Below are 23,262 nucleotides of genomic sequence, written 5' to 3'. Positions count from 1 at the left end.
CTCCCCCGCTCATGCTCTGTCTCTCTCTGTCCCAAAAATAAACAAACATAAAAAAAAAAAAGCCCGACTTTAAAGAATTTGCAAACATGGAAAGTAATGCCCCTCTTCTCATTCGTTTTTTTTCTAATATAGGCACATTTCATGAAAGCATGTTGTTGGGTTAACATATTGGGTTTTTTTTTTTTTTTTTTTACTTTTTTACTTTTTTTTGAGAGAGAGAGAGACAGAGTGGGAGCGGGGGGAGGGGGAGAGAGAGAGGGAGACACAGAATCCGAACCAGACTCCAGGCTCTGAGCTGTCGGCACAGAGCCCGACGCGGGGGCTCGAACTCACAAACAGGTTGTGACCTGAACTGAAATCAAGAGTCGGACACTTAACTGAGTAAACCACACAGGCGCCCTGGAGTTATATTTTTTTGAGAGAGACAGAGCGAGAGCGGGAGGGAGACACAGAATCTGAAACAGGCCGCAGGCTCTGAGCGCAGAGCCCGACGCAGGGCTTGAACTCCGGAATGGCGAGATCGCGATCTGAGCTGAAGTCGGACGCTTAACCGACTGAGCCACCCAGGTGCCCTGGAAGTGAATTAATAAATGTTAAGGTTTCTCACTTTTAATACGGCAACTGCGTTAACATGGGCCGTAGTAGCTGATATTGTATCACTTCTATGGTAAATATCAGGGAGAGTAACCCTTTTTTGGACACAAAAGCTCTCTGGAGTGAGTCCTCAGTAAACTCCAAGGGTGTGAGGTCGGTGGGGCGCCCGGCTGGCCCAGTCAGGAGAGCTGGCGACTCTTGATCCTGGGGTTGTAGGTTCAAGCCCCACACCCAGCGTAGAGAGTGCTTAAAAATAAGATATTAAAAAAAAAAAAGCATGAGGGGATGCTGAGACCGGGACGTTTGAGCGCCGCTGCTCCAGGGCACGGGTTGAGAATCTGGAGCCGGGCCACCTGCTGTCACCCGCAGCCCAGCTCTCCCTCCCTGGCTGTGGGGCCGCAGACAAGTGATTCAACCTCTCTGAGTCTCAGCTTCCTCATCCACGATAAAGAGCTCCCAGCAGCTCCTTGCCCCGCCTGCTTCGGGACAGAGGGAGCCGTGGGACCCAGGCGTGGTGGCTGACGCGTACCGGTGTTTATTCTATGAAATGCGGCGCCATCGCCACCATCATCCTATAGGCAATTAGCCTTTGGCGATCTCGCAGCCGAAAGGCGACCGCTTGCACTCGACTCACGAACCCGAGCATCTTTTCAGCCTTTCTGCGACTTACCGGTCTGGCGGCTTCTTGTTAGTGTCTTGTCGGCCTGCAGAGCTCCTTCCCCCGGAGGCCGGTTCGCCCTTTGCCTCGACGGAGGAAGCCGGGCGAGGTCCTGATGCCGAACGGCCGGCCGGTGCCTGAACCACCCACTTTTACGATGCATGTGAAAGATAGCGTTTGGGGGCGCCCGGGTGGCTCAGTGGGTGAGGCGTCTGGCTCTCGGTTTCAGTTCAGGTCGTGATCTCCCGGTTCGCGAGATCCAGCCCTGCATCAGGCTCTGTGCTGACTGTGCAGAGCCTGCTTGGGATGGTCTCTCTCAGTCCTTCCCCTGCTCGCTCTCTCTCTCTCTCTCTCAAGTAAATAAACATCAAAAAAAAAACCAAAACAACGAACGGTAGTCACTATGACAAGAGTCCGTTCTGACTCCAGCAGGGCCGGGGCCCCGCCTTACGCACAGGAGGGCACAGGACTAACGGCCTCCAGCCCCCTCGGTGCTCTTGACCTCTACTTGAAATTGGTTCGCGTCCTTGGGCCGGTGTGGCTCCTCCCTCCCAGGGCGATCGTCGTAGCCTGCGTGGTGGCTTGTGCGACACAGCCTTCCCGTCTCCCCCCAGTCAGATTTATGCTCTCTCTACTCCCACGGTGACGCCCCTTCCTCTCCCTTCCTGCCCCCTCAGTCCCTGGTACGCGAGCCCCTTTCCCGGCGCCGACAGCTGCTCCGGGAGAACTTCGTGCAGACGGAGGGCGAGTTCGTCTTCGCCACCTCTCTGGACACCAAGGACACAGACCAGATCGCCGAGTTCTTGGAGCAGTCCGTGAAAGGTGAGGGGGCCTGGGGCCGGCCGCCGTGTGTCCGCCCCGCCCCGGGCGATTGCCCTGGTGGAAGCCAGCTGGCCGTCCTGAGCCCGGGGCTTCACGAAGGCCACGCTTCCTTGTCTCCTTCAGATTCCTGCGAGGGGCTGATGGTAAAGACCCTGGACGTCGACGCCACCTACGAGATCGCCAAGAGATCACACAACTGGCTCAAGGTGAGCCGCCCCGGCTGCCCTTCCCAAGCCTGGAAATCTTGCCTTCCAGGTTTCCGATTCACACCGCACCCTGTTTGAGTGCGGGCGCCTTTCCTCCGTCCCCGCTGCCTCCCAGCGCCGCGAGCCTGAGTGCTGCGGAAGCTGGATGAAGTTTGTGGGCTTAGCGAGTGGGGCCAGCGGGAAGGGAGTCAGCCAGGACATAAATGAGCCGACGTTGGGGGCAGTGAGCACTGTGAAGAGAGCAAGTTGAGCTGGGGCCAGCGAGGATCTGGCCGTGCTCTGGGTGATTGGGAAAGGCCTCTCCCGAGGTGACGCTTGTGTGGAGACGTGGACGACAGGAAAGGGTCAGCCACATGGAGATCTGGGAACAGAGCAGGGTGGGCGGGGCAGAAGGGCGGGGGCAGCCAGTGCAAAGGCCCTGAGGTAGGAACAAGCTCGGTCCATGCAGGGAGCACGGCGATCAAGGTGTGAGGTGAGGTCGAGGTGGAGAGCAGGCCCCCGATCACACAGCATGTTGGGAGTCGCTGTAAAATACGCTGGGTTTTCCGCTAAGGGTTTTGAGAAGCCGGTGGTGGTTTTAGGCAGGAAGCCCAGTGATCTGGTTGTCATTTTGCACAGGACATCTGGCTGGCCGTGAATGGTGGATGGCACGGTGGGTGGGGGGTGCTGGGCAGAACGGGAGCCGGCGGGCAGGAGGCTTGCCTGGAGAGGGGCAGGAGGACTACGGCAGGAGGCCAGCTGGAGGGTGGCCGGCTGGATCGCCCCGTGGGTTTGTTAGAGGCCCGTGGTCCCTCTGCGCCCGCCCCCCCCGCCCCAGACTGGGAGGGGAGGAACGTTTACTGTTGCTGCCGCATGCCCAAGGCTGAGCCCCTGCCTGGCACTGAGTTAATGTTCCTGGAACAAATGGCAAATGTTCTCCGTGTGAAAGAGCGGAATGCGCCTCGTCCCAACGGAAAGGGGGGACCCACGGGGACCCCCGAGGTCTCTGACCTGTCCTCAGTTCTGCTAGCCCTTCCTAGTTTGGTCACCTCTTTCCCACTCACTCGGGAAGTCTAGAAGCTCAGCCTGTGTCCAGCCCCGGCCTGGTGGCCATCCGTGGTCTTCTCCCGAGACTCCCCCCTCCCACCCACCCATGAGCCTCCGGCAGCGAGGTCCGTGCCTCGCGCCCTCTCACCTCCTGCCTTCCCTCCCCAGCTGAAGAAGGACTACCTCGATGGCGTGGGCGACACCCTGGACCTCGTGGTGATCGGCGCCTACCTGGGCCGTGGGAAGCGGGCCGGCCGCTACGGGGGTTTCCTGCTGGCGGCCTACGACGAGGAGAGCGAGGAGCTCCAGGCCATATGCAAGGTACCGGGAGGCTGCAGGGAAGTCGATTCGACTCAACGTGGTGGGGGCCTGAACCAAGAGGCTCTCGTGGCCTCCCTGTGAAGCGTTATTTTCTTTCCTAGTTTTTATTTGCTGTTTCTGATCCCACAAGGAACTCTTGCTTTGTGTAGAAAAATACACTAGCGTAGAAAGATGTAAGGAAGCTACATCAGGTTAGGAATGAGCTATATCTGAGCTCAGCTACAGATAGTGATGGCTTCAGAGAGATTTGTTTTTCTCCCACAGAATGAGAAATCTAGAGGGGGGGCAGGCAGCTCTCCGAGGTCATTGGGGGACCCAGCTTCTCTCGCCCCGCACAGTGGCTTTGTCGTGTGCTTCCAATCTCACCTTCCTAATGTGGCTGCAGGAGCTCCAGCCATCACGGCCACGCTCCAAGCAGCAGGAAGGGGAAAGGCCCCTGAGCAAAGGGATGTTCCACCTGTGTCAGCCTCAGCCAGCAAGCAACTTCTGTTTAAGTGGCATTGGTCAGAATTTTGCTCCCAACGCCATCCACAAGGGACCTTAGAAAATGCAGTGGCTTCTGTTTTTGTTTAAAGCCACACACGTCGTTGACCCAACAAATGTGAGGCTTTTGCCACAGAAACAGAATAGACTTACCCATAATTCCAGTGCCTCGAGGTAACAATTACTAATATTTGAGGGAACATCTTATTTCTACTTTTTCAAAGTTGTAATCTCTGTATATGAGGTTTTTTTTCTTTTGCACTTTTTATCCACTAAGGACCTTTTTTTTTTTTTTTTTGCTTTTTTATTATTTCTTTAACATTTATTTCTGAGCGACTGAGACAGAGGAGGATGAGTGGGGGAGGGGCAGAGAGAGAGGGAGACACAGAATCCAAAGCAGGCTCCAGGCTCTGAGCTGTCAGCACAGAGCCCGGACGCGGGGCTCGAACTCACGAGGTGAGATCATGACCGGAGCCGAAGTCAGATACTTAACCGACTGAGCCACCCAGGCGCCCCTCTAAGTACCATTTTAAATACCGTCAGATACGCTTAAGTATCATAGGGATAAAAAAATATTAGGGTGTTTGCACTTGTCCCCAGGACTTTTATAAACACGACTTGAATGGGCTAATATAATCCTAAAAATAAAAACAAAACGGTTATTTGAAAGCGGGTTTATTCAGAAGCAGCAGAGCGTTGCAGCTCGGGACACGCAGACAATGGCAGAACCACAGCTGGTCCCACGAAGGAGAGGAATGCAATTCTTTGGAGGAGGGAGAAGTTGGGAGGGGTTGTTCTGAACAAAAACCCATTGGGGAAAAAAGCGTCCGTTTGGGGGGGATGACAGTTTCTCACTGGCTGAGTTGCTGGGGGCGGTCGGTCACGGCTTCTAGGATGCAGACTCCCTCTTTCCGTCTGGGGGCCTGTAATTGATGACTCTTCCCTGTCGGGGATTCTGTTGGGGCCTGTAACTGACACCCGGGGGTCTGTCATTGACTTTTTGGGGGGGGGGGTCCTCCCTCGACTAGCCGCTGACTCTGCTTTAGCGACATGGCCCGTGACTGTTGACAGACGCTTGCGGCTGAGTTTTCAACACACGCCCCATTTCCGGAACGAACTCCCTATAGTCAGCCGGCTGCGGTGGGGCCGGCTTTGTTCTGTCCGCTGAACCGATGCTCAGCCCCGGTGACCCGTGGCCGAAGCGGCTTTACAGTTGGCCGATTATCTCAGGGCCCCAACCGGCCACCACCCTGCGTGAACGCACCTAGCACAGTTTTCCGAAAGAGCTGTTGTCGGACAACACGTAGGAAGCTGTTTCAGGCTCTCGACCCCCAAACGGGCTTCCCGGCGGGGAAGTTTTCTACGTGCGGTTTGAAGCCGGCTGTCTGGCTACATTCGCGGGCAGCGAGTTCTGCTTTGGCTGTGCTGAGATTGGAGAGGACATCCGGTTGTGGGGCCGGTGGCGGGGAGGGGAGCCCCGGGGGAGCGGCTCCAGGGCCCGGGAGGCCGGGTGGAAGGAGCAAGGGTTTCTCCACAAGGCGAAGGGCAGCAGGTGGGCAGAAGGAACAGAGCAGGGAGAGGGCGTCCCCGCTCCGGGGTCTGCACCCGGCCCCCCGCCCTGCAGCTTCCTCTGCGGGTTTCGTGGGTGCCGGCTAGGCCGGGGGAGGGCGGGGCCTCCGCTAGGCGCAGGTCGCCGGGTCTCAGGGGCAGGAGCAGGGGGCAGTGCCTGGCCGCCTGCCCTGCGAGCTCGCCTCTCACCTCCGCCGTCCTCCCCACAGCTCGGAACTGGCTTCAGTGACGAGGAGCTGGAGGACCATTTCCAGAGCCTCCAGGTGGGCAGCGCGGCCTCGTCTCTTCTCCCTGCACCCTCTGGGTGGGGGCGGGGCGCTGGGAGGGGGGCATAGGGTGGTGGAGCTGGCTTGGGAGCCCCTCGTGTCCAGGTTCGAGTCCCAGCTCGGCCGGCCGACGGGATGGGTCATGGGGTCTCCACCACCTTCCCCGCTCCTGCCCCCGCTGATGGGGGATGAGCCGCGGGGCAGGCGCCACCGCAGGGGTGCCCGAGTTGGCCCTGAGCGGATCCCCGCGGGGCCGGGTAAGCCCCTGGTAATGTAATTGGGACTGTTTGTTGTCATGGTCACAGGCATCTTGGGGTAGACTCCCTTTCCGGTGTGCTGGTGTCTCTGCCTCTGTGACATTCTCGCTTCTCTCTCTCTCTGGGTCTCTGTCCCTGTCTTTGCACCTTTTATCTTTAATGTCTTTAAAAAAAAAATTTTTTTTTTAATGTTTATTTATTTTTGAGAGAGACAGAGACAGAGCGTGAGCAGGGGAGGGGCCGAGAGAGAGGGAGACACAGAATCCGAAGCAGGCTCCAGGCTCTGAGCTGTCAGCACAGAGCCTGATACGGGGCTCGAACTCATGAGCCGTGAGATCATGACTTGAGCCGAAGTCGGACGCTTAACCGACTGAGCCACCCGGGCACCCCTGTCTTTAATGTCTTAACTCAGGTCCCAGAGCCTCTGTCCTTCATTTCTTCCCCTCCCCCTCCCCCCCCCCCCCCACCCGTCCCCACCCAGGCTTTTACGTTAAGGCTTGTCTGTGTCTCCGTCTATCCCTTTTGCCCATTTCTTCACCTTGACTTTGAGATCCAAGACCCTCTCTTCCTCCCACCCGCTGCTGTTCTCCACAGGCGCTGGTGCTGCCCACCCCACGCTCCTACGTCCGGGCCGACGGCGCCGTGGCCCCCGATCACTGGCTGGACCCCAGCGCCGTGTGGGAGGTGAAATGCGCCGATCTGTCCCTGTCCCCCATCTACCCCGCTGCCCGGGGCCTGGTGAGTCGCAGGGGTGCAGCAGGAGGGACCTGGGGTCAGCCTTCCAGATGGGGGATGGGCAGGGGATCACGGAGCCCACACCTGTGCTTCCAGGCTGATAATAGCCAGGAAAGCTTGAGCTTAGGTTTTATTTGGGTGTCAGAAACAGGGTCAAAGTCTCTCTTTTTCTTTTTTTTTTTTTTTTTTTTTTAAAGCAATTCCCCAGGTTTAGAAAGTAAACAGTGAAATTGTTTCCTTTAATATAATCATCTCACCTTTGGCTCTTCAGTGAGTTTTAAAAACACGGTTCTTTTGGGTAAAAGCTTATGGCGCTTTTTCACTTCCTTCAATCCATTTTCTCGCTACCGAGGTTTAAAATTCCCCGGGCTGATTTCTGTCACCCATGGCTCAGTCCTCAGCACCAGCTCTGAAGGGTCAGCGTACGGGGGACACGCTACCCTGTGGCTGGCGCTGAGGTCGCTCTTTGCTTTCCCCTCCAGAAATCTTGAATTAAAAATGGATTTCTTTTGTGATTTCTTCTGGTCCTTCAAAAATGTAGCCAGCGTATGCTTTTATGATTGGGCGTGGGCTTCCATTTAAAGGCGAACTCCTATTTTTATTTTTATTTTTTTAAGTTTGAGAGAGAGCAAGAGCAGGGGAGGGGCAGAGAGAGAGGGAGAGAGAGAGTCCCAGGCAGGCTCCACACTGTCAAGAGTAGAGCCCGATGTTAGCCATTCTGACAGGTGTGAGGTGGTATCTCATTGTGGTTTGGATTTGTCTTTCCCTGTTGATGATGATGTTGAGCATTTTTTCATGTGTCGGTTGCCCATCTGGATGTCTTCTTTGGAGAAGTGTCTGTTCATGTCTTTTGCCCATTTCTTCACTGGATTCTTTGTTTTTTTGGGTGTGGCGTTTGAGAAGTTCTTTATAGATTTTGGATACTAACCCTTATCTGATGTGTCATTTGCAAATATCTTCTCCCATTCCGTCAGTTGCCTTTTAGTTTTGCTGATTGTTTCCTTCTCTTTTAATTTTGATGAGGTCCCAGTAGTTCCTTTTTGCTTTTGTTTCCCTTGCCTCCGGAGACGTGTTGAGTAAGAAGTTGCTGCGGCCGAGATCAAAGAGCTTTTTGCCTGCTTTCTCCTCGAGGATTTCGATGGCTTCCTGTCTTATGTTTAGGTCTTTTGTCCATTTTGAGTTTATTTTTGTGTCTGGTGTAAGAAAGTGGTCCAGGTTCATTCTTCTGCATGTCGCTGTCCAGTTTTCCCAGCACCATTTGCTGAAGAGACTGTCTTTATTCCATTGGATATTGTTTCCTGCTTTTGTCAAAGATTAGTTCGCCATACATTTGTGGGTCCATTTCTGGGTTCTCTGTTCTGTTCCATTGATCTGAGTGTTTTTGTGCCAGTACCATACTGTCTTGATGATTACAGCTTTGTAGTATAGCTTGAAGTCTGGGATTGTGATGCCTCCTGCTTTGGTTTTCTTTTTCAAGATTGCTTTGGCTATTCGGGGTCTTTTCTGGTTCCATACAAATTTTAGGATTATTTGTTCTAGCTCTGTGAAGAACGCTGGTGTTACTTTGATAGGGATTACACTGAATATGTAGATTGCTTTGGTAGTATCAACTTTTTTAAAATTTTTTTTTTAACGTTTGTTTATTTTTGACAGAGACAGAGACAGAGACAGAATGCAAGGGGGTTAGGGGCAGAGAGAGAAGGAGACACAGAAGCAGAAGCAGGCTCCAGCTCTGAGCTGTCAGCACAGAGCCCGACACGGGGCTCCAACTCACGAGTTGTGAGATCATGACCTGAACTGAAATCTGATGCTCAACCGACTGAGCCACCCAGGCGCCCCTAGTATCGACATTTTAACAATGTTTGTTCTTCCTCTCCAGGAGCATGGAATCTTTCTCCATGTTTTTGTGTCTTCTTCAATTTCTTTCATAAGCTTTCTATAGTTTTCAGTATATAGATTTTTCACCTCCTTGGTTAGATTATTCCTAGGTATTTTATGGTTTTTGGTGCAACTGTAAGTGGGATCGATTCCTTGATTTCTCTTTGTGTTGCTTCATTGTTGGTGTATAGGAATGCAACCGATTTCTGTGCATTGATTTTATATCCTGCCACTTTGCTGAATTCATGAATCAGTTCTAGCAGTTTTTTGGTGGAATCTTTAGGGTTTTCCATATACAGTATCATGTCATCTGCAAAGAGTGAAAGTTTGACCTCCTCCTGGCCGATTTGGATGCCTTGTATTTCTTTGTGTTGTCTGATTGCAGAGGCTGAGACTTCCAATACCATGTTGAATAACAGTGGCGAGAGTGGACATCCCTGTCTTGTTCCTGATCTTAGGGGGAAAGCTCTCAGTTTTTCCCCACTGATATTAGCGTTGGGTCGTTCATATATGGCTTTTATGATCTCGAGGTATGCTCCTTCTATCCCGACTTTCTTGAGGGTTTTTATCAAGAAAGGATGCTGTATTTTGTCAAGTGCTTTCTCTGCATCTATTGAGAGGATCGTATGGTTCTTGTCCTTTCTTTTATTGATGTGATGAATCACGTTAATTGTTTTGCGGATATTGAACCAGCCCTGCATCCCAGGTATAAATCCCACTTGGTTGTGGTGAATAATTTTCTTAATCTGTTGTTGGAGCTAGTTGGCTGATACCTTGTTGAGGATTCATTGGGGAAATTGGTCGGTCATCCATGTTCATTGGGGAAATTGGTCGGTCATCCATGTTCATTGGGGAAATTGGTCGGTTGTTCTCTTTAGTGGGGTCTCTGTCTGGTTTTGGAATCAAGGTAATGCTGGCTTCATAGAAAGAGTTTGGAAGTTTTCCTTCCATTTCTATTTTTTTTGGAACAGCTTCAAGAGAATAGGTGTTAACTCTTCCTTAAATGTTTGGTAGAATTCCCCTGGAAAGCCATCTGGCCCTGGACTCTTGTTTTTTGGCAGATTTTTGATGACTAATTCGATTTCCTTACTGATTATGGGTCTGTTCAAATTTTCTGTTTCTTCCTGTTTCAGTTTTGGTAGTGGGACTCCCTATTTTTATTATTATTTATTTATTTATTCATTTTAAATGTTTGTTTATTTTTGAGAGAGAGAGCAAGCGAGTGAGCGTGAGCGGGGAGGGGCAGAGAGGGGGACACACAGAATCCCAAACAGGCTCCAGGCTCTGAGCCATCGTCACAGAGCCTGATGCGGGGCTCGAACTCATGAACCGCGAGATCATGACCTAGGCCGAAGTCAGACGCTCAACCAGCTGAGCCACCTGGGCGCCCTGGGACTCCTATTTTTAAATCGACTTTCTTTTTCGAAAATTCTCACTCAGACTCCACCCTAGACAGTCAGGGTGCCCCGGTGACAAGTGACAGGAGCGGCGTTTGTGGAACGTCTGTGCGAAGCGGGCACTGTGCTCACAGGCTCGGCACTCACACGCACGCGTCCTGTCCTCACGACACTGAACATCCCCAGTGTGCAGCTGGGGAAATAGAGCCCCGGGAGCGGAGGTCACGCAGCTCCTGAGTTGGGAGCTGGGACTCGCACCGTGCCTCTGGTTCTAGAACCTGCACCCCATCTCTGCCATCCTGCCTCTCGGCCCTAAGAATAATAATATAATAACAGCTGCGGTAGCTGGTGTTTCTTAAGCACCTATTACGCTCCAGGTATGGTCCTAACTAAGCACTTTGTTGCCTTATTTAATTTTTATAACCTGTTGCTTGGCCCCATTGTGTGGACGAGGAAGCTGAGGCCGGAGGGGAGGGAGCGGAGAGGAGACTGGATAGGAGACCACTGGCGTAGGTGGCCTGTGGGCTAGACCCCGGGAGCGTCTCCATCATCGCCCCTCCCCCAGGTGGATAGCGAGAAGGGGATCTCCCTCCGTTTCCCCCGGTTTATTCGCGTCCGCGAAGACAAGAAGCCGGAGGAGGCTACCACCAGTGCCCAGGTGAGGCCTCGGCCCGGGTGGGCTTGCCTGGCCAGGCCGGCTTCTCGGCGGTGGGTTCTGGAATGGGGGGGGAGGGGCACCCCCGGGGCTTCTGATCGCCCGCTCCCACCCGCTGTCCTCAGGTGGCCTCTCTGTATAAGAAGCAGAGTCAGATTCAGAACCAGCAGGGCGCGGACTTAGACTCCGACCCGGAAGATTTCTACTAGGCTCCCACCCTCCCCGGGGGCAGCGGGGGCATCACCTCTGTCGTTCAGCAAATCCGGTGTCACAGTCGAGTGGGTTTTGAGTGTCAGATGTGTGTGTGCGCGCACGGGGACAGTGTAAGTTGGGATCCGGGATTTCAGCAGTCGTTTGTGTTTTCAATAAATAATTATTGAACCCCCACCGTGGTGTCAGAGTCTGTGTTGGGTGCTGGGGGCGCGGCTCCTGGAGCTCCCACGTGGACGGCGGGGGACAGATGGGAACTGTCTGAACCAGCACCTTCCGGTGGGATTATCCGCAGGGCTGGAAATGTCCTTTATCCGCACGCGGCCGCCGAGCCCTTGGAATGTAGCCAGTGTAACTGAAGGATGGATGGATTGATTGATTGATTTTTATTTATTTATTTATTTATTTATTTATTTTGAGAGAGATAGAAACCGTGCAAGCAGGGGAGGGGCAGAGAGAGAGAGGGAGAGAGAGAATCCCAAGCAGACGCCTCGCTTGTCCGTGCAGAGCCGGAGGTGGGGCTCAAACCCACGAAACTGTGAGATCACGACTGGGGCCAAAACCAGCAGTCGGATGCTTAACCGATTGAGCCACCCAGGTGCCCCTAATTAAAAAAAAATTTAATGTTTATTTTTGAGAGAGAGAGAGTGAGAGGGGGAGGGGCAGAGAGAGGGGGGAGACACAGAATCAGAAGCGGGCTCCAGGCTCCGAGCTGTCAGCACAGAGCCCGATGCGGGGCTCAAACTCATGAACCACAAGATCATGGACCTGAGCTGAAGTCGGACGCTTAACTGACTGAGCCCCCCGGGCACCCCTGGAGATGTTCGTCTTAATCATTTGATCGAGATGGTGTCTGCTCAGTGTCCCCCCTACAGAGCGACTCTCCCGTGCAATTAGTACGTTGTAAGGGGATACTTTGTGCCGTGTAAATAAATGTGGTCAAGCTTGGCCCTTTTTGTTCCTGTCGGTGGGGACTCCTGGTGTCCTGTGTTATGCTAGGTGATCTGTTCTTTCTTTGGATTTCCAAATGGCCCCCGACCTGGCCAGTGGAGTTTGTTCAGGCTGGCGTCCGTGTTCCTTTGCTGTGACCCCACAACGCTGTGCTGGCCTCACGGCCCAAGATTTGTTTCTAGGCGCATCTGCCTGCTGGTCCTGTTCCAGTCATGGGAGCGGCCGTGTCTCCCGGTCTCGGTTCCTTTGAGTGCAGAATGCTGTTTAGAAGTCGAGCCCCAGACGCTAGATGTCATGTAGACGCCGCCTCTCTCCACTCACGCTCACGTTCCCACCCGGCACCCTGGGCCGTGCCGCCTCTCTGCGGGCACCTCCCCCTACCTGGATCCCCTCCCGACCCCCGGGGTAGAGACCCTCGTTGCCTCCTTGGGCGGTGACACGTGGCTATGACTTCTCCCCCTCGCCAGCATGGATGCCCACCTCGTTCCTCCCCTCCCCTGCCCCACATCATTTAGGGAGACAGAAGAGAGAGACGAGCAGAAGCAGCCCAGACAGCACCCTGTTGGTCGCGATGCGTGCCCGCTTCCTGAAGCCAGGGTTCTGACCCAGTCCCTGGGTTCCTGCATCCGCCAGCTGGCCCTCGCAGGTGGCACACAGCTCCCGGCGGCCAGGGCCGTGCCCTCTACGTCTTTACCCGCCCAGAGGCCAGCAGAGGCCCGGCCTGCGGTGAGCGCCCGGAACGTGAATGAAGGGCTGCCCTGGGCTCTAATCCCCATTTTTGCAATGATCTTTCCAGTCCTGTTCTGGGGATGAAAGGTCAGAGCCTGAGACGGGCCTCCCCCGACTCCGCCCGCCCCATCCCCGCCCGTCTCACTGGAGCCAGATGGGGAGGCAGACACAGCTCTGATCCCCTCCCCAACCCGAGTAGAGATTTCTGATCCAGCTGTCACAGCTCTCGGACACCCGGGGCCGAGGGAGAGGCAGGAAGAGTTGGCGGAGGAGTGACCGAGAAGATAAGGAGGCTGAGCCACCGCCACCGAGGGGGACGGGAAGGAGGGGGAGCCGACTTGAGCCTGGTGCCTGCCGAGACGTCCCGTCCCTCCATGCAAGTCCCTGTGGGCCCCGCCTGCATCTTCCTGAGAAAAGGCATCGCCGAGAAACAGCGGGTGAGGCGGCAGCACGCTTTTAACTGTCAGGCTTTCAGATGAGCAGCGACTCGGTGGGATTTCCCAGGTCGGGTGCGACGGCCCCAAGCCTGACCCTCGCGGTGTCCCAGATACGGGGGCGGCAACGGTGATTGGAAATTCTTAGCCGGGTTGGGAACCGGTCGTGGGGGGCACGGATCCTCCGGCGCCGCCGTAGCTGAACGCTGGTCCCCACAAAAGGGATTCTGAGCCTTGGGAGAAAGAATGGGGTGGGTGGGGTAAGAACCCAGGGGGTGTATAGCGGGAAGAATTCGGACTCAGAACTCAGACCTCAGGCGCCCGCTGCATCTGACCTGCTGCACAGCCTGGAGGGAGTGATTTAAAGTCTCCCCGCCTTGGGAGGGGCTCTGCCCCTAGGAGCTGTGTGACCTCAGGCAGTTTCCTTAACCTCTCTGTTCCTCCGCTTCCTCTTTTATAAAGATGGGAATGCTATTTATTTGGTCCTACCCTGCACCGGGTGGTTCTGAGGTTTAAATGAAGGGACTGTGGACGTCTGGCCCAGAGCTGGCACTCTGAGCACGTTTGCTCTGATTCTAAGCCTCACTGTCTTCTTCTGGAAAAGGGGGGGACTGGATTCCATGGCATCCAAGGCCCCCTTTCAGCACAGTGGGATGGATGTCCGTTCAGGAAGGGCAGAGGGAGAGAGATCAAGATTCCAGGACAGGAGAGAGGAAATGCGAAGCGATGAGCAAGAGGGCGAGAAGCAAAGAGCCGTCGTGGGTGGGAGGCAGGAGGTGAGCGAAGGAAGGGAAGGAAGGGGTGGGTGGAACGAGCAAGAACGGAGGAGAAACAGGAAAGGAGAGGGATCGCTCAGAGGAGGGAGGGGACGTGGTTGGAGAAGTGGATGCTGGATCCCTGACCCTCTCCAAATTCCCTCTCCCTGCATTCCTTTCCAGGAAAGACCGCTGGGACAGGATGAGATCGAAGGTAACCTCTGTCCCCAGAAGACACCCCATGGTCATCTGCCACTAAGCTGCTCTTTGTGCATCTCCGTGTAGACCCTTTCGTCCCACCTCCCTCTCCTCCCACTTAGCCATGATTTGTGGAACTTATGGTACTTTAGGCACCTCCCAAAGTGTTTAGAAGGCAAACCCATCCCCAAGTGTCTCGGAGATCCAGGAGTGACACATGCATGAGTTTATTTTGAGAGAGAGAGAGAGAGAGAGAGAGAGAGAGAGAGAGAGAATCCCAAGCGGGCTCCATGCTGTCAGCGCAGAGCCTGGCATGGGTCTCGATCTCATGACCCGTGAGATCATGACCTGAGTAAGCCAAAATCAGGAGTCGGACGCTCAGCCGACTGAGCCACTCAGGTGCCCCATATGCCTGACTTTTTTTTTTTTTTTTAAATTTATTTATTTTTGAGAGACAGAGAGAGGCAGAGCATGAGCAGGGGAGGGGGAGAGAGAGAGAAAGATACAGAATCCGAAGCGAGCTCCAGGCTCTGAGCTGTTTGTTAGCACAGAGCTCGACACGGGGCTCGAACCCACGAACGGCAAGACCGTGACCTGAGCCGAAGTCGGAAACTCGACCGACTGAGCCACCCAGGCGCCCGTCCGTATGCATGACGTTTAAGGTGAATCAAAACCTATTGGTTTTTCTTCTGGTGGTTTTGACGTTTCCCATAACTTCACCCCCAGAATCTGAGACTCCGGGGCCATCCCTTTGCGGTCTCACGAACCGATTCCACTTGCACGCTGACATCTCCATCCACATTTTGTATGTCACCCCTTTTCGAAATTTTGGTTTTCAAAGACGTGTTCCTCGAGAAGTCTCTCGTGGGCACCTCCCTGATCGTTTCAGGGGATGCCAGTCTGCCCCATTGACTGTTTCAAGTCTCCCCAGCCAGTCTGCCCCATTCACCGTTTCAAGTCCCCCCCAAAGTTCTTCTCTCTTCGCTTTCAGAGCTTCGGGAAGCGTTTCTTGAGTTCGACAAGGACCGAGATGGGTTCATCTCTTGTAAGGATTTGGGGAATCTCATGAGGACGATGGGCTACATGCCCACAGAGATGGAGCTGACTGAACTGGGCCAGCAAATCCGCATGAACCGTGAGGCCGGGGGTGGGAAGAAGGACTGGGGCTGGGGGCGGGCTGGTGGGGGGAATCGGGAAGGATGTGGAGGCTGAGCGGCAGGTAAGGAAGAGGGTAGGCGGCCCTGGGAGTCCGGAAGCCACTGGGAGTCCGAGCAGCTCAGGCTGTACTCGAGGAGGCAGCGTTTGAAGTGAATAAAAACGGTGACCTTAGAGGCAGGATCTGGACTCAAGGCCCATTTCTGTCATTTACTGATTGTGGGGTTTTTTTTAAAATTTATTTATTTTGGGGGAGAGTGAGCGACGTGGGGCTCGAACCCACGAACCGTGAGATCGTGACCTGAGCCAAAGTCGGACGCTCAACCGACTGAGCCCCCCCAGGCACCCCGACTGTGGCCCCTTTGTTGTTTTTTTTTTTTTAATTTTTTTTTCAACGTTTATTTATTTTTGGGACAGAGAGAGACAGAGCATGAACGGGGGAGGGGCAGAGAGAGAGGGAGACACAGCATCGGAAACAGGCTCCAGGCTCCGAGCCATCAGCCCAGAGCCTGATGCGGGGCTCGAACTCACGGACCGCGAGATTGTGACCTGGCTGAAGTCGGACGCTTAACCGACTGCGCCACCCAGGCGCCCCGGCCCCTTTGGAAAAGTGGAGTCAACCCCCACTCTTGAGTCTCAGTTTCCCCACCCGTCAGGCAGAAATGATGTCACTCCTTGTGCGATTGCGACAAAGGAGGTGACGCAGGTCAGGCTCTTGGTTAGGGATGTAGGTTTACTGCCATCACCACCGGCTTTTCGAGAAGGAAGCCGGGCCAGAATCGCTCTGAGGTTTGCTTCTGGGCATGTCATGGAGGAAAGGAGGTCGAACGCCAGGACAGGATCGTGTTCCTATCTGGAAGGGATGTGGCTCCCGTTTAATTCGCACTCCCCCGCGCACAAACAGAGGAGCGAATGTAGATCTGAATCAATTAAGAGATTTGCTCGAGGTCACACGGACAGCTGCTTACTGCCACCCTGTGCACCCCATCCACCCCGGTTTGGATTAGAGGGACCCTGGGGCCCGGGTTGGCCGAGAGGGAAGGTTCTCAGAAGGTAGAGAGATCAGAACAGGTCTACTTCGAACAGACCTTGAAGGTAATGGTGGCTTAGGCACACGGAATCTCACTTAGACCTGCCTCTTCTGTCCCCAGTGGGTGGCCGTGTAGACTTTGACGACTTTGTGGAGCTGATGACCCCCAAATTGCTTGAGGAAACGGCGGGGATGATCGGCGTCCAGGAGATGCGCGATGCCTTCAAGGAAGTGAGTTGAGAGTTTCGCGATGCTAGAAGTAGTTGAAGAAAGCCCAGGGGTCTACGATTGGGCTTTAAGCGGGGACAGAACCCACCCACACCGATTTTTTTTTTTTAATCATCGCAAATAACGGTGGGAGTAAGCAGCCCCTTATCTCAGTCATGCGTATGAGGAAACTGAGGCTCGTGGAATTTACTAAATCTTACCCAAGGTCCTGCAGTCCCCTAGCCCATGTTAGGACCTCTCATCTCGCTGTCTGTAATGGGAAGAAGGAATCCAATAACTTGAGATCCCAGAGGGGAACGCAAAAAGATAATCTGGTTTAACCCAGATGCTTAACACATGAGACCCAGGGAGGGTGAGGTGTTTGCTGAAATGCGCTCGTCCCCCGATAAAATGCTTTTCTCAGAGCTTTCAATACAGGCGGCGAAAGTAAAGAACAGCATAGCGTTTGGAAGGAAAGACTTTGGAGCTGTGCAAACGTGGGTTCCCAATCCCAGGAAGATCTCCCCCTTATAAAGATCTAGAATTGCATCGTCCGACAGAACTGCCTGTGATCTCAGAAACACTCTGTCCAGGGCCCCCGGGTGGCTCAGTCGGTTGAGCATCCGACTTCAGCTCAGGTCACGATCTCGTGGTTCGTGAGTTCGAGCCCCGTGTCGGGCTCTGTGCTGACGGCTCAGGGCCTGGAGCCTGTTTCGGATTCTGTGTCTCCCCCTCTCTCTGCCCCTCCCGTGCTCATGCTCTGTCTCTCTCTGTCTCAATAATAAATAAACATTAAAAAATTTTTTTAAAAAGAAAGGAACGCTCTGTCCAAAATGGTAGCCACTGGCCACCTGTGGCTGCCAAGCCCTTGACACATGGCCAGTATGACTTGAGGAACTGATTTGTTCATTTTCTCTAATTCTGGTTAGTTTCAGTTCGATTATTTACTTAATTTCCTTTGACATTCAACAGAATATAAATTTAATTTGTTTGAATTTTAAAAAGGAATACACAGGGTGCCTGGGCGGCTCAGTCAGCTAAGGGTCTGACTCTTGATCTCAGCTCAGGTCTTGATCTCAGGGTCGTGAGTTCAAGCCTGCATTGGGCTCTGTGCTGGGCGTGAAGCCTACGTAAAAATAAATAAAATAAAATAAAATAAAATAAAATAAAATAAAATAAAATAGGGGCGTCTGGGTGGCGCAGTCGGTTAAGCGTCCGACTTCAGCCAGGTCACGATCTCTTGGTCCGTGAGTTCGAGCCCCGCGTCGGGCTCTGGGCTGATGGCTCAGAGCCTTGAGCCTGTTTCCGATTATGTGTCTCCCTCTCTCTCTGCTCCTCCCCCGTTCATGCTCTGTCTCTCTCTGTCCCAAAAATAAATAAACGTTGAAAAAAAATTTAAAAAAATAAAAAAAAATAAAAAAATAAAATAAAATAAATAAAATATAAAAAAATAAAATAAACTATAATGTAAAATAAAATAAATAAAATAAAATAAAATAAAAAATAAATAAATATAAAAAAATAAAATAAATAAAATATAAAAAATAAAATAAAATAAATAAAATAAAATAAAATATTAAAAAATAAAATAAAATATAAAATAAAATAAAATATAATATAAAAAAATAATAAAATAAAATAAAATAAATAAAATAAAATATAAAAAAATAAAATAAAATAAATAAAGTAAAACAAAAACAAATATTCAATTCAGTTATTGGGAAACATTTTGTTTGGAAAAACTTGGGCATGTAGATCTACCCTTTCAACTCTAAATTGTATACAAGGTGCATACAGGTCAAGTATTTCCTGTACTATTTGGTGTTTGAATTGAGAGGCACTATCGGTGGTAAAATACACCTGGATTAAGACTTAGTATCCTTGGCTTAAGCATACGTGTGCACTGAGCACATTAACTAATCACACTAAGTATAAGTACTTACTATGGTAGTATGCTAAGTCTTCCGAAATCCAGTGCGAATTAAAAAATGTAATATAGCTCAATAATTTTTAAAGATTTTACTAAAAAAAAATTTTAATGTTTATTTATTTTTGAGAGAGAGAGAGAGAGACAGAGCACAAACAGGGAAGGAGCACAGAGAGAGAGACACAGAATCCGAAGCAGGCTCCAGGCTCCCAGCTGTCAGCACAGAACCTGATGCGGGGCTCAAACTCACGAACTGCTAGATCGTGACCCGAGCCGAAGGCGGACGGTTGCTTAACTGACTGAGCCACCCAGGCGCCCCATCAAGATTTTATTTTTAAGCAATCTCTACACCCAATATGGGGCTTGACCTCACGACCCCGAGATCAGGCTCTGCCACACATCTACGTGTGGGACGCCTGGGTGGCCCAGTTGGTTACGCGTCTGACTCTTGATCTCCTCGCGGGTCATGATCTCAGGGTCATGAGTTCAAGCCCTGCGTTGGGCTCCACACAGGGTGTGAGGTCTACTTAAAAAGTCGCTGTTCTCTTTCACCGTTTTTTTTTTTTTTTTAAACGTGGCTACTAGCAAATTTTAAATCAGTCATGCAGTTCGCACTGTATTTCTCCTGGACGGCACTGCTCTGGGCGGGGGGGATCATGTTCCAGGCTGAGGAAGCAGCAGGTGTGGACGGACGCTGGAAGGCAGGAAGGCAGATGTGGGCAAGAGCAAGGTCTTGGAGCTTGGAGTCCCGAGCTGGAGAGAAAGTGGCAGGCGATCAACAAGGGTCAGAGTTGGCGGAAGCAGAGCCAACCTCGTAGGAGTCTGTGCGTCTCGGAACAAGCCAGGATATCATGGAGGGGGATAAGGAATCCACTGGATGATTTTCAGCAGGGGATGCGACAAGATCTGATTTCTGTTTTATGTTGTTATTTTTTTGTTGTTGTTATTTTTTAAAGTTTATTTATTTTTGAGAGAGAGAGAATCCAAAGCAGGCTCTGTGCTGTTAGCGCAGAGCCCAATGCGGGGCTCAAACTCATGAACCCTGAGATCGGGAGTGGGATGCTTAACCGACTGAGCCACCCAGGTGCCCCTGAGTTCTGTTTAATTTTTTTTTTTTAAGTTTTTTTATTCTTGAGACAGAGGAAGAGAGAGAGCGACAGAGCATGAGTGGGGGAGGGGCAGAGAGAGGGAGACACAGAATCCGAAACAGGCTCCAGGCTCTGAGCTGTCAGCACAGAGCCGGATGCCGGGCTCCACCTCACGAACGTGGAGATCACGGCCTGAGCCAAAGTCAGATGCTTAACCGACTGAGCCACCCAGGGGCCCTTGATTTCTGTCTTAAGTGAACAGGAACAGGAGGTCCTGAGATGTGGACCACCATGGGATCCAGAGGACCAATCAGGGGACCGTCATGACGGTCCAGGCAAGAGACGATTGTGGCTTCAGCCGGGTTAGCATCAGTGCGGCTAGACGAGGATGGTTAGCTGCCCCCACCCCCCACCCCACCCCCACGCCCCCCACGCTGGGGAGATAGCCCGGACGAGACTTTCTGTGCGGGTTGGTTAGGGGTGTGCAGCATGGAGGTTTGAAAATAGTTCATTAATTTAACTAATATTGCACCGTGGGGAAGGCACCGTTTGGGGGACCTGCCACGGGGCGGTGAACACGACCGTGAAAATGACCCACCCTCCGGGAGCTGAGGACATTTTCGAGTGCACGACGGGCACTTAGCTTAGCTCCCGACCACTGTGGTTGTGGTCACGGTCCTTGCCAACACCGCGCCTCTGCCCCGAGCAGTTTGACACCAACGGGGACGGGGAGATCACCCTCGGGGAGCTGCAGCAGGCCATGCAGAGGCTTCTGGGAGAGAAGCTCACCCCTCGCGAGATCTCGGAGGTCGTGCAGGAGGCGGACGTGAACGGAGACGGCACGGTCGACTTTGAAGGTGACGTCGCGAGGGGGCAGCCGCCGCGCGGGTGGCTTTCTGAGCCAGGGCTCACTCCTACCTCCCCCGTGCCTGTCCCTCCCTGGCTCACGGGGCGCCTTTGTCGAGAACGAAATGTCCCATCAGGAGAGTGGACCGGTCACCAGCTGGGGCTCTGGGGTCAGATGCACGGGGTTCAAATTCAAGGTCGTCTCTTACCTGTCCCAGCCACCCAGAGAAGTCACGCGTGACGCTGCTGCTCGTTCCGGGCGGGAACGCCCTTGCCCCTTCCCGCTGGCCCAGTTTCAGTTATGCCACCGGAAGGTGCTCCCACCCCTCCTCTCGGCGCCCCCTTGTGCCTCTGCCGCAGCGCTGAGGGTGACATCACCCGAGCTCGTAATAGCGCCTCGCCTGTTTCCTCCCGAGGAGGCCCCGGACTGAACCCTTCTTCCCTACACACCCCGGTCCTGGCACAGAGCTCGTCCCACGTGTACTGAGGGATCGGTGGAAGGGAACCCGTGGGAATCCGTGCGGATGGGAGTGGAGACCATTTTCGTGGGAGACCTAACAGGGAGGGTCAGAGTCTCATCATGGTGACTCTAGTTCAGGCGCCCCAGCATCTAACTGCTGCCAGGGGACAAAAGCTGAGTTGCCGGTCTGATACTCAGGTGCATCCCTGGTGTGACCCCCACCCCCGGCCGCACTTCTGTCCCCACTCTCGGGGTCGCTGCGCTCTGGTGCACACTGGGTGCCTGCTCTGTGTTCGCTAAATCCGGTTTCTCCCTCTCTGACGTCCCTTCCGCTTCCGGTACCTTCCCCGGTGTTCTTCATCCCTCAGGAATCGGCACAGCTCGGTCTCTGCCATGAAGCGTCCCTTCGTCCTCAGCTGGCTGTATCCCCCGTATCTGTTGCCCTACAAAGGCTTCCCTGTCCCCCTCCCTTCAAAGGACATAATCGCCGCAGACCTCACTGCCTTGAGTTGTGTTGGCCTCCTGGGATGTCAAATCCTGGAGGCCGGTCAGGGATGTTCTCTGACCCATCAGCTTGTAATTCCCAGTAGGGAAATTCAGGAGGCATTTATGGCCTGGCTGTAACTGAGGAAATCTTGTCGGGATGCCCGCTGGGTCTCGCCAGGCTCAGGTGTACGAGGGGCATCACTGAAAGTCTGGACGAGCTAAGAGACAGATCCTCGGGCCAGCCCTGCGCAGGGGAAGCCCCTGCGCAGGGGATGGACCTCAAGACCTGGGTGGGGCCCAGAAGTTCATGGGGCATGGAGTCACCGCAGAGTCAGTGCGTTCCTTCCAAGGTTTTCCATTCACCGTCCACATGGCCTCAGGCGCATTGGTCAACCTCACTGGCTTCCGTTTGCTTATCTGGGAAATGGTAGTTACGCCTCCAGGATCGGTTGGAAAGATGAAATAAGATAGTCATAACGATTGTGTAACGCTTCATGGGTCTTGTAAGCATTCTATCGTTTAACCGTCTGGAAAACTTGTGTAAGGTATATGGCGATCCTGTGATTCCCATTTTGGAGATGAAGAAACTGAGGAGCAGAGGGTTTCCCAAAGATCACCCTTGGTTCCTGACACATAGTAAAGGGCTCAAAAAGTGCTCTTACAAATCGGCGCCTTACCAGGGGCTTTTCTTTGCAGAGTTTGTGAAGATGATGTCTCGCTGAGGAGGTTCTGGAAGCCCCCGGTCTCTCCCCACCAGGCAGGCATGGACCCCACACTTGTGGAAGACCAGATCCCCTCGGGCCCGTCCAGGAGAGAGGGTGGGAGGGTGCGTGGTGACTGGCCTTGCATTGTATGAGTCGAGGCTGGACCAAAAGTGATGGTTTTGCCCGGATGGCGGGCGGGGTGAGGGGGAACCTCTCTAGAATGAGATAAGAAGCTAGAAATGAGATCAGGACCAAGGTCAGCACCACCCCCCACCAATTCCAGAGGTTAATGACCTCTCGACTTCATGTAACCCCCAATGCCTACACCCCAGCAGAGTCTCTTCCCTGGTGTCCTCTTGGGTCAGACTCTCAAAAAGCTCAGCCCATGGGCCACCCTTCCCCCTTCTTGCTTCAGCTGCTTCAGATTTCCTCGGTTTCTTTCTGTTGGTAAGAGGGAGGCATGACAATCTTGGGGCTATAAACAGGGTTCCTGGGAAGACCGGGCTTGGAAATGGTTCCATTAAAGAGGCTTCCAAAGTGAGCTTAGTCCGTTTTCTTGATTTCCTGGAAGCACAGTCTGGTGGTTGTTGTTTCTTTTCTCCCTCCCGCCTCCTACTTCGTGGTGTAAGATAACTTGGGTAAGATACTCAGGCCACTGAATTAAACCATAAATCTGGATTACGGAGGTTTAGGGCAAGCTGATCCCCGGGGAATTAATCCCCTGCAAAATGTCATCGCGCAAACGAGAAAGAGGATGGGGGAATTCTCAAATCCTCAGCTCGGCCAGGTGGTGTGGAAACTGTTCCTAGAAGCTCCCTGCCCCACCCTCCCCGTGTCTGTCTGCCCTGGGTGCTCAGGGCGATTGCCTCTCGTAGGTGGGGAGTCGGGCCAGCCCTCACACCCTACACTGACCTGCACCCTGAAACCAGAGGGTCTTTCCCTCCTCACCTCTGCCCGTGGGCAGGACGCCCCAGTAACGCAAGGTCCCCAAAGTACAGGATTCGTGTCACACCCTTCCACCAAGTTTATTTCACTTTCGAAACCCACTAAGTAGTTGTATGCAATGGGTCATCAGGGCTCAATAGCCTCGCTTTATAGAATTTAAATTTAAAAGAGTGGAACCAGAATAATGTATTTCCTAACTTCTTGCTGTGGTCACTTCCCTTTTGCCCTCCCTCCCTCCCTCCCTCCCTCTCCCTCCCTTTCTCCCTCCCT

General features: G+C 53.2%; 2 protein-coding genes across 2 annotated transcripts in view; both read left to right on the top strand.

Annotated features, from left to right (window-relative positions):
* The window catches only part of LIG1 (DNA ligase 1), a 49,638-nt gene extending 38,384 nt beyond the window's left edge, over positions 1-11,254 (top strand). The window contains exons 16-22 of the mRNA XM_040457934.1: positions 1,930-2,074; positions 2,198-2,280; positions 3,475-3,627; positions 5,889-5,942; positions 6,797-6,940; positions 10,778-10,870; positions 10,993-11,254. Of these exons, the coding sequence (XP_040313868.1) occupies positions 1,930-2,074; positions 2,198-2,280; positions 3,475-3,627; positions 5,889-5,942; positions 6,797-6,940; positions 10,778-10,870; positions 10,993-11,076 (756 nt within the window). The 3' untranslated portion in view covers positions 11,077-11,254. The remainder of the gene's footprint in view (positions 1-1,929; positions 2,075-2,197; positions 2,281-3,474; positions 3,628-5,888; positions 5,943-6,796; positions 6,941-10,777; positions 10,871-10,992) is intronic.
* Positions 11,255-13,131: 1,877 nt separating this feature from the next.
* CABP5 (calcium binding protein 5) lies at positions 13,132-22,588 on the top strand. Its single transcript, XM_040457557.1, has 6 exons — positions 13,132-13,194; positions 14,130-14,160; positions 15,136-15,279; positions 16,451-16,560; positions 20,261-20,408; positions 22,040-22,588. Exons 1-6 carry the CDS (start codon positions 13,132-13,134, stop codon positions 22,063-22,065), a joined length of 522 nt encoding a protein of 173 aa, XP_040313491.1. The 3' UTR covers positions 22,066-22,588.
* Positions 22,589-23,262: the final 674 nt, after the last annotated feature.

This window comes from Herpailurus yagouaroundi, unplaced genomic scaffold, assembly GCF_014898765.1.
Source record: "Herpailurus yagouaroundi ecotype Mexico unplaced genomic scaffold, PumYag 220, whole genome shotgun sequence".
NCBI lineage: Eukaryota > Metazoa > Chordata > Mammalia > Carnivora > Felidae > Herpailurus > Herpailurus yagouaroundi.
The sequence above is the reverse complement of the archived record's forward strand: the minus strand, read 5'-3'. Positions and strand labels throughout refer to the sequence as shown.

Excerpts from the sequence above, each read along its gene's own strand:
- CABP5 (XM_040457557.1), top strand. The coding sequence starts at position 13,132 with ATGCAAGTCCCTGTGGGCCCCGCCTGCATCTTCCTGAGAAAAGGCATC. Across the intron at positions 13,195-14,129 it reads GCATCGCCGAGAAACAGCGG|GAAAGACCGCTGGGACAGGA; the intron begins GTGAGGCGGCAG and ends ATTCCTTTCCAG. Across the intron at positions 15,280-16,450 it reads CCAGCAAATCCGCATGAACC|TGGGTGGCCGTGTAGACTTT; the intron begins GTGAGGCCGGGG and ends TTCTGTCCCCAG.